Source organism: Nerophis ophidion, linkage group LG10 (genome assembly GCF_033978795.1).
Source record: "Nerophis ophidion isolate RoL-2023_Sa linkage group LG10, RoL_Noph_v1.0, whole genome shotgun sequence".
Lineage (NCBI taxonomy): Eukaryota > Metazoa > Chordata > Actinopteri > Syngnathiformes > Syngnathidae > Nerophis > Nerophis ophidion.
This window is the reverse complement of record NC_084620.1, coordinates 37465742-37480961: the sequence shown is the minus strand read 5'-3', so window position 1 is coordinate 37480961 and position 15220 is coordinate 37465742. Positions and strand designations below refer to the sequence as shown.

The 15220-nt window shown below is 39.0% G+C and overlaps 2 protein-coding genes across 3 annotated transcripts in view; one reads left to right on the top strand and one right to left on the bottom strand.

The window, feature by feature from the left end:
• Window positions 1–3093: 3093 nt before the first annotated feature.
• On the top strand, window positions 3094–5469 carry txn (thioredoxin). The gene is made up of 5 exons (XM_061913626.1): window positions 3094–3260; window positions 4659–4763; window positions 4837–4902; window positions 5053–5118; window positions 5196–5469. Exons 1-5 carry the CDS (start codon window positions 3237–3239, stop codon window positions 5259–5261), a joined length of 327 nt encoding a protein of 108 aa, XP_061769610.1. The 5' UTR covers window positions 3094–3236; the 3' UTR covers window positions 5262–5469.
• Window positions 5470–5534: 65 nt separating this feature from the next.
• The window catches only part of svep1 (sushi, von Willebrand factor type A, EGF and pentraxin domain containing 1), a 167977-nt gene continuing 158291 nt past the window's right edge, over window positions 5535–15220 (bottom strand). For both annotated transcript variants that reach the window (XM_061913624.1, XM_061913625.1), the window contains 4 exons: window positions 14322–14417; window positions 8593–8688; window positions 8413–8506; window positions 5535–5801 (listed from right to left, as the gene is read on the bottom strand). In XM_061913624.1, coding sequence (XP_061769608.1) covers window positions 5771–5801; window positions 8413–8506; window positions 8593–8688; window positions 14322–14417 — 317 coding nt within the window. In that variant the 3' untranslated portion in view covers window positions 5535–5770. The remainder of the gene's footprint in view (window positions 5802–8412; window positions 8507–8592; window positions 8689–14321; window positions 14418–15220) is intronic.

Sequence of the window (15220 nt, the reverse complement as noted above, 5' to 3'; positions counted from 1 at the left end):
ACATTTTCAGTGTATTTAGATAGCTAGTACATTATTGCGTGGCCCAGTTGGGAGAGTGGCCGTGCCAGCAACCTGAGGGTTCCTGACTCTATTCCCACCTTCTACCAACCTCGTCACGTCCGTTGTGTCCTTGAGCAAGACACTTCGCCCTTGCTCCTGATGGTTCGTGGTTAGGGCCTTGCATGGCAGTTCCCGCCATCAGTGTGTATGAATGGGTGAATGTGGAAATAGTGTCTAAGCGCTTTGAGTACCTTGAAGGTAGAAAGTATAACCCATTTACCATTTACAGGTCAGTACATCAAAAGAAAAAAACTTTTTTACATGCACACCATTATCCAACATTATTAATATTGACACACTCTTGTTACCATAGAAAGACACCTTTGCAGGGAACAGAAATATTTGACGTGTCCTGCATGGTTTGTATAACAATTTTAGAATGAAAGCCAGATGATATTTTAACAGAAATGATCGCATTGTTTATAGTATCCAAAGTGCAGCCCAGGGCCATTTGTGACCTGCGGTTAGAATATTATTATTATTAAATGATTCCATTAATAATAAAGTATTAGATTTAACACTAACTAATTTGCTTGGTCACCTACAACACAAAAATCTAAAAAAGTTTAGTGTATGTATATGGTTTTAGCAGAGCTGAGTAACTGATTAACTGACCAAAACAACCAATCCATAAATGTTTCTGCGTCTCTTTTTTTCCACACACACACACCTCAGTGCAGTGTTGTCAAACTTTGCAACGTTCTCGCTCAATCTAGTACCTTTCCAACTCCTCTTTGTGACTTTCTTTCTCAGAAGCAACTACTTTTGTTTTTGATGTTTTGGAGACATGGAAGCACGTATCACTCTAATGTCCTTAACGTACAAGCGGCAATTGAGCCTTTCCTCCCTGACACCTGAATGTCTGCTCTTAGACAGCTCGTACTGGAAACACATTTTGTTGTACTTTTAAGAGCAATGACAGTAAAGTCCATTCCAGTCAGAGCGGACAGAAGACGCACACCCACTCTGTGCCAAAGTCCCGCTGTTCCTGTCTGGGTTTACAGTGTGAGATGTACATTTTTAATCACTGTCGCGCTTCAAATAAACACAAGCCATTTGTTCATGTTAATAAGCCAATCAATAGATTCGGTTTGTTTGTGAATATCTCAACCTTTCAGTCTTTTGACCATATTTGATAACATTTTACGATGTAGAACAAAGACAAATACATCCATCCATCCATTTTCTACCGCTTGTCCCGTTCGGGGGTGCTGGAACATATCTCAGCTGCATTCGGGTGGAAGGCGGTGTACACCCTGGACAAGTCGCCACCTCATCGCAGGGCCAACACAGACAACTAACCTAACATTTACAGAAGAAAATTAATTTACAATTGTAATCACAATTTTCATTTTTAACTCACTTTTTACATCTTGCCCTTTTTTGCACTAATTTCTCTCTTCAACCGCGTCCACTGTAATCAATTATGCAAATTAGGCAACAATGTCATCTCGCAACTTTTATGACAGCCAATAACTACTTTCCTTACTGAGGAGTTGACAACACTGTAAGATCAAGAGCGTTTAGAAGAGATAGAGGACAGTGAGGATGGAGATGTACGAGCGATACAAATTGAGAAAACAGATGCTGAAGATGAGACAGAAGGGTCAGCAGAGGAAACAGTGGAGCTGATTTTAATTTCAAATTTCTAGTTAATTAGGACTAGCATTGAGAGGCCGCAGTGCTGGGAGAGCTGCTGAAGGTGAGAACATCAGCCTTGAATATAAATCTCAGTTAAAACCTACCAAATCGGTGTTAAAAAGGCCTTCTCTTTCAAACGTGCCACTAAAGTCTCATTTTTGTAATTTTCTGAAACTTGGTAACCTCTAGCATTTTAGTGAAAAATGGCAATTTTAGGCAAATTTGAGGAAAAGAAATGCCAATATTAAAATATTTTAAAAGTGGCAAAAGATTTAAATGAATGGCAAAAAAAATTAAGAAATGCATGTGGCTATACGGTCCATGCATGTGCGATTACGAAGTCACTTCTATCAACTTGTTTTATGGTAATAATGTTGGCGCGCTACATTAAAACATTCTCTACCTCTAACAACAAAAAAGCTGTGAAAACGATGATGCTGTGTTCCAAATTTATGTTATTAACTGAAATTGAGTGAGCCTATGTGTTTTCACTTTGTTTATTATATATGTATATTTTTTGTATTCTATTTTTGTTACATTGAATTTACAACCCCCTGGCGCTGTTTTATTTTGTACTGTTTGTACTGTTTTTGTACTTATTTTGATTATTGTTTCTCGTCTGTTTGATTGTAAATGTTGACATTTATAAATACAAGTTAAAAACAAAATGTTGGCACGCTCCGTTACTGTTACCATGGTTTTCGTTTTGTGTAATATTTATTTGAATAACAATGTCATATACAAGATTACATACAAACCAAACTTTGCTTAATAATACCGTATTTACTTTGAAACAGTACATATCTTTGCTCAGTAGCCTTAAATGGCGAAGTAATAAATCTTTTTTTGATACTTGATTTACATCAATTCACAATAATGTGAATTTTAAAGTCTACTGTTTGTTAAGTCACATTAATAAATTTATGAATGGATTAATAAAATATTAAAATATCACAGAACACCCAAAAAGGGACAAGCAGTATTAAATAGATGGATGGATGGATGACGCAACCGAAGCACTGTCGCAAAAAAACTGCAAGTCCAGGAAGAGACGTAGCCTTCGCGCATGCGTGGACCGATCGTGAATGCCCCAATCAGAACAAACACATCACAATAGGGGCGCGTTCTTACTCATTTTCCAGAATTTGTCAAGTCATTCTGACTTGAACTAAAACTATTTTTTTTCTGGCACGAAATAGTGAGTTAAGAAATACGTGTAGTACTTTAAAAACAATGACCATATGCACCCTTCAATGACAGTGTTTGACATGCCAAAATAAAAACGTGCGTGAAAAAAGAAGTGTTTGGTCTAAAGCGGAACAGGAATGCAAGCTGGTCAAATGCCAAAATAAAACGAACATGTATTAACAATAATAAGTTGGGCTTTTATTTATTGAAGTTACCAATTGGCTTCCGCCTGTAGCTTTCCTTGCTCTTGACGCTGGACAGTGTACACAAGGCGTCAAAAGAAACCATTCTTCCTCTTCCGTTCAGTGTCACTTTCACATTGGAGGCGCATTGCAACAACAGTCACCATGGTTCGCGAAGTTAAAGATTTGGTAAGTTGTTTTTTTCCACCTCTTCGCTACAACTTTCAGAAGCGTTAATAAAAAAAAATCTTACCGTTTAGAAGCTGCATAGGCACCCCCCCCCCCCACGTTAATATTTACAACGTTATGGAGCACATATGTGTTGTAATAACTTTTATCTTTATCTGAATTCAACCCAAATAGTCTGCAGTATGTTCACACAAATTTCAAATAAAATATCAGCATCGTGTTTGCTAGCACCGTCTCAGAGGGGGTGAATACCCGAGCAGGGCAGGCCTCGCCCGGGCAGGCGGCACTCGGTAGTGTCGGTGCTATTTGCTAATGCTCCCTAACTCTGTGTAACCAAAAACATGGCTAACTTTTTACCACGTCAGGTAGCCTAAAGTGCTATTTAAAATGTTTATATTTATTTAGTAATAATATCAAAATAAGTTAAACGTGAATCAATGAAAAGCCACGAGGAGGCTATGTGTTTGTTTCGTTTAAACTCTTGAGATTTTAAGTTTTATACTTTTATACTATTCGTAGCTAAATATTAAGTTCTACAATATTGTATACTTTTTGTTAGGTTTCCTCGAATAAATGACGTTTAGTTTCTGTAATACTCCTCACTCTACAACGCAGTGTTTGGTGCTGCGTTAAATGTAAATGGAACGAGTTACTCGTGTTGTGTCGATTCGCGAACGATTCGTTCGAACGAACGGATCTTTTTAGTGTACTTACTGAACCGAATCACTTCATGAACTGATTCGTTCCTTTCTCAGTTCAGTTGAGTGGGACTGGCGCATTCTGTGACTCACTGACCCCTCGAAGCAGCCATGAGGTGGGAGGGACTGAGCGAACGATTCGTTCACCTCGGATTAACGACATGAATCACTCAGTGAACGACAACGCTCTCGCTCTCAGGACTCGCGAACCTACTGACACAGAGAACTGACTGTGTCGCGGAGGAGGACGTTACATTAAAGATCTTGTTCAGTCACTGTGCGAGTCGTTCTTGAGTGCTGAGGGCTTGTGTCGTTCGCGAACTGACACACACCGAGCTCTGCCGCTGGGGAAGCTGTTACTGACTGACTCATGATTCACCGACCTGCACACCTTTTTTGGGGGGGTATGGGGCTGGGGATTCGGTGAACACATTTTTTGAACGAATCAATTTAAGGAACTGATTCTAGTGATTCAGTACAGTCAAAAGAACTGCCGATCCCATCACTAGTGCCATTTTTCCTACCCGTTACGAGTAGGAAAAATGGCACTTTGCGTACAACACAGTGAAGTTAGTGTTAAGTCATTAACGAAGTTAGTGACTTTATAAACGGGATATTCTTTTGCATCAAGCTACCTGAAAGGAAAATCAAGGTGTTTTGTTTTTGTTTTTTTGCAATAAGCCTCTTCTCTTGTTGCTAGGATGATTTCCGACAAATTCTGAAGGGGGCTGGAGACAAACTGGTGGCAGTGGACTTCACCGCCACATGGTGCGGACCCTGCAAAATGATGGGGCCGGTTTTTGAGGTAAGCGGAAGAATACGCCTTTTTAAACATTATCTGTGTGGGATTCTTTGCTCACGGATGGATTGTCTCACAGAGTGAATCGCAAAACCCTGCAAACAAGAATGTGATTTTTCTCAAAGTTGACGTGGACGATTGCGAGGTAGGTGTCTATCTTTAAGTTGGTACTTTAGCTTAAATGTCAGTCCACTTTTTAAACCTCAACATACTACCAGAATGTCAGGCTCGGGAAAAATAGTAGCTCACCATTTTAAGTTTGTAGCTTCTCTGATGTCCATTTGTACTTTTTCAGGATGTGAGCCTTAACCTCAAAATCAGCTGCATGCCCACATTCCACTTTTACAAGAATGGAGAATTGGTAAGTTGACACTTTGTGTGCAATGTTCTTGTCAACAGCTGTTGTAGTTATTTATCTATATTTTTTCATTCTTACAGGTGTCTGAATTTTCTGGCGCAAACAAAGACAAACTTTTAGAATGTCTGTCAAAGTATAGAACTTAGAAGAAAAAAACTGAAAAAGTTATTTCTTAGAAACCGCCTTGTTTTTTGTCCTCTGTAGTCGCCAAGAACAACATCCACATATGTACAATGACCAGGTCGTCTATTCCGTAAAGACAACATTTTATTCCATGTAACATAATTCAGTGCATGGACACTTTTCCGCATTATTCTTTCCAACAAGGTGGATTTAATAAAGCATAACTTTAAAGCCCTGGGTACCTATTTTGTCCTAATGCACATTAATAGACAGCTGTGTCAAAAGCAAGTAATCAATGGCATTGTATGCTTTTAATAAAAAAAAAAAAAAAAATAGTTTATACATACACCAGACAAACACATCATTTTTACACATCGTACAAGTACATAGCAGCATATGTTTAATACTGTTGGTTCTTTTTTATATGAAAAAATACAGCTTTATTTTACAAAACATTTTGGAAGAGATGATTTGGAAGGGTCAGTAACAGATTCCCCCTTTGCATGATGATTCATGTGGAGGACAAGAACAGTTAAAAGTGATAGTATCCTGACCGCCGTTTCCTGGAAAGATAGAAGGTTACATATTTATGATCTCACCATACAGAAGTTAATGTTTTGACATTTTATTGGCATGCACATTACAGACAGCTCTTTGTGCGATAGTGGCAGTATTAATCCTCTCACTAATGGCACTCCCAATATTTTTAACAGACTTATTCATTTATATTTAAAGCTTTACAATCTGTAATATCTTTACATCTTTTTACGAAATAAAACTAAAGAAAAATAACAGTGAACATTAACACCTTGAAAGCTGGTACCCTATTGACATGGTTTAGCAATATTTATATCTAGAGACATACAGTACATTCCAAAGTGTACACAAAGGGGCCGAGCCCCCTTAAAGCTTCAAAGTTAAAGTACCCATGATTGTCACACACACACTAGGTGTGGCGAAATTATTCTCTGCATTTGACCCATCCGTTGATCACACAGCGTCAAATCCAAGTAGGTTATCAACAGGTTCCATCTTCTTTTAAACACATTAGTAGTAAGATTCTATGTTCCCGTAATTTTCTCTATTGTATACAACTTAACAATTCTCTGCTTCTGCTGACCTACTGTAAGAGGAAGTGGTTTATACCAAGTAACTCTTACCTTTTTTAAAATATACAATTTGTCTTTACTCATATAGCCCTCAGGGAGTGCTCCAAAAACAAAGAACAGAGGGTCCAGGTTAATATGTTTGTGGAGAATCTTAAGAGTTCCCCCCTAATTCCCTCCCAAAATGTTTTGGGGTTGGGGTAGTCCCAGAAGATGTGGGTGTGGTATCTTTCCACACCGCCCCCAGCACAAATTAGTTTTGGTTCTGTTGAATTTTGAAATTAAAAACTTATGTTTTAAAATATCTCACATTCACCTTTGAACTAAATTTTCTTCCATATTGGACTGCTCGTTAGTTTGACGATTTTCACAAATTTGCTCCTATTCTTGTTCTCCAATCACTACATTCACTTCCAGTTCCCACTTTTCCCTCACACCAAGAGCACTCTCCGATGAAATTGACTGCAAATACTTGTAATATGACACTGTCTTTTCACATTTTCTTTCAATTGAGATCCTTATTAAAACATGATCCAGAAGAGGCCATTCTTTATGTGACATTAGTGTCTGAGCTGCAAAAATCTAAAAAAAGGAAACTAAAATTAAACCACGTTTCTTTCAGATTTGATTAAAACATTTTAGAATTCCCCTTTCAAACAGATGATCTATAAGCCTGTAGTCCTTACTAACCCATTCCCAGAACCTAGTATCAGATTGCCCAGGAAAGTCACTAATGTCAAGAGATTTGTGTAGATCTGGTAGCGACTGATCAACAATTTTTTTTTGTGTAATATTACTGACAAAATTTTGGATGCACTTCATCCAGGTATTTAACATTTTATACTTGGTCCATAACTCTTTTGAGCAAAACGTTAAAGGTTGCAGTGAAAATTCAGGGCATGAACTTGCTTTTTCCACTCCCCTGCCCAATTCTAAAGATTCAAGTCTGGTCAACCAAGTCCCCCATAAGCTTTTTCTTACTGGTCAATTGTGTAAATTTAACTCTGGCCTTTTTTTTGTTGCCAAATAACAGTAAAACTCATGTTATTCATTTCCTTGAAGTTTGTTGCTTGGATCCAAATTGGTAGGGACATAAGGAGATTTAACAGTCTTTGGAGAGACTGGATAGTGGCAATACAGACCATTTCCCAAAAAAGTGAATATCATGGAAAATTGTATTTTTTTTTCCATAATTCCATTCAAAACGTTAAACTTCCATACATTAGAGATTCAGGGCTGAAAAACAGTACAAGAATTATCCATCCTCGGTTTTTATCTTTGGACTTAGACAAACTTTATTGATCCACAAGGGAAATTGTTCCACACAGTAGCTCAGTTACAAAGGATGGAAAGGATAATGCACGCAGGGCACAAAAAGAGGGCGGAAACAAAAGATATAAAGTATACTAAAAATGTACCGTAGTAGCTATATAACATATGTAATATTTACATATTATATATACAGTATCTAATATATTAATATATTAAATTTTTATATAATATATACAACACATTCCAATTACCATGTACAATATTACAATATATGTAACAGCCGAGAACCTTTTCATATATATATATATATATATATATATACATATATATATATATAGCTACTCCTCTCTCTTTAAGTTTTAGCATGTTCTTTGTCATTTAGATGAGTTTCTTGTAACAACCCAATTGAACAGTTCAACCTCTTTAATTGAGTAATCATTTTTGTCCTCTTTATAACATTATATAAACAATTTATATTTTAATTAAACTTTTTAAAGTGGCCATTGTCTATTCAGAGCAGAGTTAACCTTGACCATTCTTCTTAAATGCCTTGATACCATCATAGATTAAATAAGCTTGCCGAGAAACATAAAAGTGCAAAACCTAAAGAAGTAACAACTGAGAAGAAACTGTTGGACAACATACCTCTGATGCAAAATGAGCAGAGGGATGAAAAAGCAGCAGTCCACATAATCAATTCTCTGCTGCTTGCTACCTTTTATTTTTGTTTAAAGCCATGTTGCAGCTTTTAGCAATTTTTGTGGAAAACCTTATCGAATTCACTGAAAAAGTTTACCTGGAGCAGTCGTGCCCGCTCCAACCTGGACTACAGTGACATCTGTTGGGCCTGATGCACCGGCCTCCGTTCTGACAAGGCGACGAGCACACCGCTGTCAACACACAACAAAAGGAAATTCCAGGGAAAATGCCTTGTGCTGTATTTCTTAAAGGGCCAGTGGCGCACATGGGAACTCACCACTGTGACAGCGGGTGCCCGCCCACCCGGAGGGGCAGATGCACTGGTAGGGTGCCACGCAGCGCCCTCCGTTCAAGCATGGCAGGATGCAGATGGCTGTGGGAGAAACAGCAGTGATCAATTCGTTTAAATGTTTTTGTTATAGTTTATACTGTAGGCACATTTTTATTACAGTAGGTGACTAATGTTCAAAGACAGAACAATTTGATTTGAATAGAGCTGAAGTGGTACAAAGGTGTAACATTCCGCAGTGATGTCATCATGGAGGAGTGGAAAAGGAGTCTAGTTACAGAAAGTGAGGCTTTGTGAGTTCAATTCCCAAGAAGACTAAGGCAGTGCTACATAACAATGGTGCTCACGATGGGCCTGATTTATTAAAGGTTCCCAAACACGTGCAAACTTGATAACACACACGCAAAGCTGATCTACTAAACATGTGCAAGGTAGATTGCGTCAATTATATGCAAAATATATGCAGATCATCAAAATTGACAATATACTGGGAGGAGAAAACGCAAATATAATTATTTAGCACACGCAATGTGATTTATCAACACTCATCACCGTTTTGGGAGCACTTTTTTGCTTTTTATTTAGCATGTATAAGAAGGACGTACAAACTGACAGGTCCACGCACGGCTGCAAGATCAGAGATTGCGCTGCACAGACGATGGACGGATGAAAATCCTGTGTGTGTGTCAACATTTTTGGACAGTAAGAAATAAATATTAGACTTAGTGTTTATTCAGCAACATACTTTTATAATTTATTGCTGCTAGATAATTAAAAGGACTTATTTAAAACGAAATTCATCCATCCATTTTCTTCCGCTTATCTGAGGTCGAGTCGCGGGGGCAGCAGCCTAAGCAGAGAAGCCCAGACTTCCCTCTCCCCAGCCACTTCGTCCAGCTCCTCCAAGGGGTTCCCAATGCGTTCCCAGGCCAGCTGGGAGACGTAGTCTTCCCAACGTGTCCTGGGTCTTCGCCGTGGCCTCCTACAGGTCGGACATACCCTAAACACCTCCCGAGGGAGTTGTTCGAGAGGCATCCTTACCAGAGGCCCGAACCACCTCATCTGCCTCCTCTCAATGTGGAGGTGCACCGGCTTTACTCTGAGTTCCTCCCGGATGGCAGAGCTTCTCACCCTATCACTGCCACCCGGCGGAGGAAGCTAATTTCGGCCGCTTGTACCCGTGATTTGTCCTTTCGATCATGACCATAGGTGAGGATGGGAACGTAGATCGACCGGTAAATTGAGAGCTTTGCCTTCCGGCTCAGCTCCTTCTTCACAACTGATCGATACAGTGTCCGCATTACTAAAATTGCCGCACCGATCTGCCTGTCCATCTCACGATCCACTCTTCCCTCACTCGTGAACAAGACTCCTAGGTACTTGAACTCCTCCACTTGGGACAAAATTCATTATTGCATTTTGGTGTCATTTAATAGTTTTAAGCTTTAATGCTAAAATATCCATACAAAGTGGTACATGTCTCCTACATGTTTGAAAACAGCAAAACTCCACACAGGTAGCATGAAAACATGAATGCGCAATAAAAGAGAGTAATTCCGTGGGACGCTTTGAATAGTACACGCAAAATCCTCATTTGAATAAGGCGGTCTGCGCCACTTCTCAATTGCACAGACAGTCTTGGTAAATCAAACGCAACATGCCCACTAATAATACACACTATTTTTTTAGCTTGCCCATGTTGTTTAGCATGAGGTAGTTGGATCTTAGTAATTTAGACCCATAAAATTAATTCCCAGGACACAATTGGGGTATGTTCAATGTGACAGACACATTCATTTTGCTATTCATGTTTTAGCACAATGAGCTGCAGTGCCCCCACTGCTAGTGGCACTTACGCAGCCTCAGATCATTTGTAAAGTAATGCTCTGTCCACATCAGAGGTTAAGAACGTTTTTTTTTTTTTTTGTTGCATTTTAATCGGTGTAATAGGTACGCCACACCGACATGTCAAGTGGTTAACAGACAGACACTGGACACAAAAAGAAGAAGACCACACCCGTAAAGTCAGTCACATTTGGATACACACCAAAAAACAAAATGATGATGGTGAACACACACAATAAACCAGAAACTCTTGTTTGGACTGACGACAAAAAGTATAATTACTGTACTTCTTTGAGTCACTTTAAGATTACAAGCTATGACCAGGTTTTGAAACAAGTTCACTCCTCGATCTGTGCATGGCACACGGTCCACTCGTTCAAAAGCAAACTGGCTCGCATTTTCCCTGGAGTGGATCCAATTTACGATAGGTGTCATCAAGGGAGCCGATGTTTTGTCGGGGGTAACACCCTTTACTCCACCCCAGATCACACCTCACTCCTATACCCACTTCTCCAAAAAGGGCTGGCTCAGGGTAGAGGACCGTGTAAAACAACTTGCACTGAGCCTAGTCTATAAAATCCGCTACACCTCCCTGATACCAAAGTACATGTCAAACTTCTTCCATAATGTAAATGACCACCACAACCACAACACCAGGAGGAGCTCCACTAACCACGTTTAACCCAGATTTCATCTAACGAAGGTCCTAATTCATTCTCCTTCTATGCCACATCAATGTGGAATGCACTCCCAAAAGAAAGTGCTTCTCTATCCTCCTTCAAAAGCGCTCGAAAACAACACCTCCAGGCAACTTCAACCCTAGACTAACACCCTCCCCCCCTCCACATCCCACCTCCCCGGATTGTAAATAACCAAATTTAAATAATCAAATGTATTTCTGCTGTATATACTTATTATGCTTTCTGATCTCACTATGTCCAGTACTTGCTGTACATATCCTACCAAGTGTTTCAATGTCCATTTCTCTGATGATGCAATTGTTGATGACTTAAGTGCTGATATCAACCAAACCTAACCCCCCACCCCAGATCCCAGATCCCACCCCTTGATTGTAAATAATGTAAATAATTCAATGTATATACGCTAATGATTAACTTGTGTGATGACTGTATTATGCTGATAGTATGTATTTATATCATGAATTGATTAACGTGGACCCCGACTTAAACAAGTTGAAACATTTATTCGGGTGTTACCATTTAGTGGTCAATTGTACAGAATATGTACTGTACTGTGTAATCTACTAATACAAGTTTCAATCAATCAATCAATCAAAACCTTTACTAATGGGTCCGTAAGGCTCCGCTCTTTGGTCAGAATGACGAGGCCGCCGATTAGTTACAACTTGGTCACTTTATTTATAATTTCCACAAGGCACAACCGGACATCGACCATGCTACCAACACTCCTGCACATGCTACCGCGACAAACCCTGACTTGCTCGCTCACTTACTCACCTTTTTAAGGGAGCACACACACACACATACGCTACTCTCACAACAGCTGCTTTAAGACAGTGTTTCTCAACCTCATTTTTTTTAATTCAAGTACCCCCTAATCAGAAGAAGGATTTTTGGTTGAAAAAAAGAGATAAAGAAGTAAAATACAGCACTATGTCATCAGTTTCTGATTTATTAAATTGTATAACAGAGCAAAATGTTGGTCATTTGTAGTGGTCTTTCTTGAACTATTTGGAAAAAAAGATATAAAAATAACTAAAAACTTGTTGAAAAATAAACAAGTGATTCAATTATAAATAAAGAATTCTACACATAGAAGTAATCATCAACTTAAAGTGCCCTCTTTGGGGATTGTAATAGAGATCCATCTGGATTGATGATCTTAATTCTAAACATTTTTCCACAAAAAAAAGGAACTTTTAACATCAATATTTTTGAAACATGTCCACAAAAAAATCTAGCTGTCAACACTGAATATTGCATCGTTGCATTACTTTTCACAGTTTATGAATTTACATTCATATTTTGTTGAAGTATTACTCAATAAATATATTTATAAAGGACTTTTTAATTGTTGCTTTTTTTACAATATTTCAAAAATATCTCACGTACCCCTTGGCATAAATTCAAGTACCCCCTTTTGAGAACCACTGCTTTAAGACATGCCTCGCCAAACGTAGCGATTAGTATTACCACATTTGCTTCAAACTTAGGTAAACATTTAAAGTCAACTATCCATCCATCCATTTTCTTCCGCTTATCCGAGGTCGGGTCGCGGGGGCAGCAGCCTAAGCAGGGAAGCCCAGACGCTCCTCTCCCCAGCCAGTCCGTCCAGCTCTTCCCGGGGAATCCCGAGGTGTTCCCAGGCCAGCCGAGAGTCAACTAATGCAACTGAAATGACTAATCTTTGTAACAAATTCTTACAATTTGTGTTTTGTCTTTAATAAGTGTGTTTTACCTGCTACACGGCTTATCTCTGTACATTTATCCATAGTTTTGTTTTTAGAATTTAATTAATATTTGTATCTTTCTTAAAGCACAGACCAGGAGTGGCAAGCATAAATAATGAATAATTTAATATGTCAGTAAGACTTTCTGTTCTATTCTAACCTAATCCTTGGTTATGGCAGACTATATGTAATATGGAAAATTGTAAAACGTTCTTTGGGTGCAACAAGAAAATGTGTTTAATGCCTTTTAATTTATATTTTAACCTTGTAAAATTGTTCTTTGACTGTGAGTGTTTTAGGTAGTGTAAGATCCTTTGTTAAAATAAAGCTGATTGTTCATAGTTCCCTTTATTTGCAAAAGTATCGAAAAAGTATTGAAACATTTTGGTACCGGTACTAAATTATTGGTATCGGAACAACCCTAATCCTCAGCCATCTACATTTCAGGTGAGAGGCAGCATTTATGATCGACAATAAACTTACCGGGAGCAGGGAAGCGAGGAAACAGCAGATCACTCGATGATGTAAACATAGGGACACAGTAGTGATCACGGCGCCGCCATAAATAGTTTGTCTGCGTTAGCGCTTATAATAACAATTTCACTCATAATTAGTTAAAATTTAAGTCACGAAATGTAAATGGAGTATGGTTGGCGCTCTTTTAATTTTTTTTTTTTTTATAAGATTTTATGGGTGGGATAATGGAGCTCCCATTTTATTTCATGGCCCCACTATGGACTGGACATTATTCCCACATGATTGATTGATTGATTGATTATTAACCGTACCCACTCGCATCCTTTGCACCGGTTCCCACATCTGCCTTCCCTTCCATTATTTCACGTGCTTCCCATTGGGTTGAAGTGAAGTGAAGTAAATTATATTTAAATAGCGCTTTTCTCTAGTGACTCAAAGTGCTTTACATAGTGAATCCCAATATCTAAGTTACATTTTTTTAAACCAGTGTGGGTAGAACTGGGACAAGTGGTTGGGTGAAGTGTCTTGCCAACGGCAGTGATGAGGTTGTCAGAAGCAGGGATCGAACCTGGAACCCTCAAGTTGCTAGCATGGCCACTCTTCCAACCAAGCTATACCACCCCGGGTTGAGTTTTTCCTTGCCCTGATGAGGGATCTGAGCCGAGGATGTCGTCGTGGCTTGTGCAGCCCTTTGAGACATATATGATTAAGGGCTATTTACGTTTATTTAATATTTAGAATGCACAAAAAAAATACAAGTCATGTCTTTCATAATGATTGTGAATGTAGACAAAATTCCCCAAAAAGTGTAGTTCCCCTTTCAGTTGACTTTCTATTGCATTGTCTCTTACTTAAGACTCTATTGGTAAAAAAAACCTACAAATAGCTCTTTGTGGACCCAGGTGTGGTAAAACCTGCTCATCAAGTGGCATTATTGTGGTGTGTATGAGGGCTAACTACTCACGCTCCTCACAGAGTCGACCCATCCAACCTTCTTGGCAGGCACATGTGTTGGGCCGCTGACACACACCTCCGTTCTGGCACCGCAGCCAACACACCGCTGAAACACACACACAAAAACATGTTGTAAGTTTCATGCCTGAGGCATGTTTGCGCATTAAATGCTGCCACAAAGAGTTTCGAGGGCCATTGTTAGCTCCGAGCCCCACCCTTTGCAGGCATTGACCACTAAAAGACTCGTCACATTTTTTTCTTAGAATTCCTGAGAGACGCAAAGTCATGGCAGTCTCGCTTACTGCCACATGCATGCAACTAACAAGAAAAGAAAAAGAGAAGACATAATTGTTTACGAACCCCGTTTTCATATGAGTTGGGAAATTGTGTTAGATGTAAATATAAACGGAATACAATGATTTGCAAATCCTTTTCAACCCATATACAATTAAATGCACTACAAAGACAACATGTTTAATGTTCAAACTCATAAACTTTATTTTCTTGCAAATAATAATTAACTTAGAATTTCATGGCTGCAACATGTGCCAAAGTAGTTGGGAAAGGGCATGTTCACCACTGTGTTACATCACCTTTTCTTTTAACAACACTTAATAAACTTTGGTAACTGAGGAAACTAATTGTTGATGCATTGAAAGTGGAATTCTTTCCCATTCTTGTTTCATGTAGAGCTTCAGTCGTTCAACAGTCCGGGGTCTCCGATGTCGTATTTTACGCTTCATAAAGCACTACACATTTTTTATGGGAGACAGGTCTGGACTGCAGGCGGGCCAGGAAAGTACCCGCACTCTTTTTTTTACGAAGCCATGCTGTTGTAACACGTGCTGAATGTGGCTTGGCATTGTCTTGCTGAAATAAGCAGGGGCGTCCATGAAAAAGACGGCACTT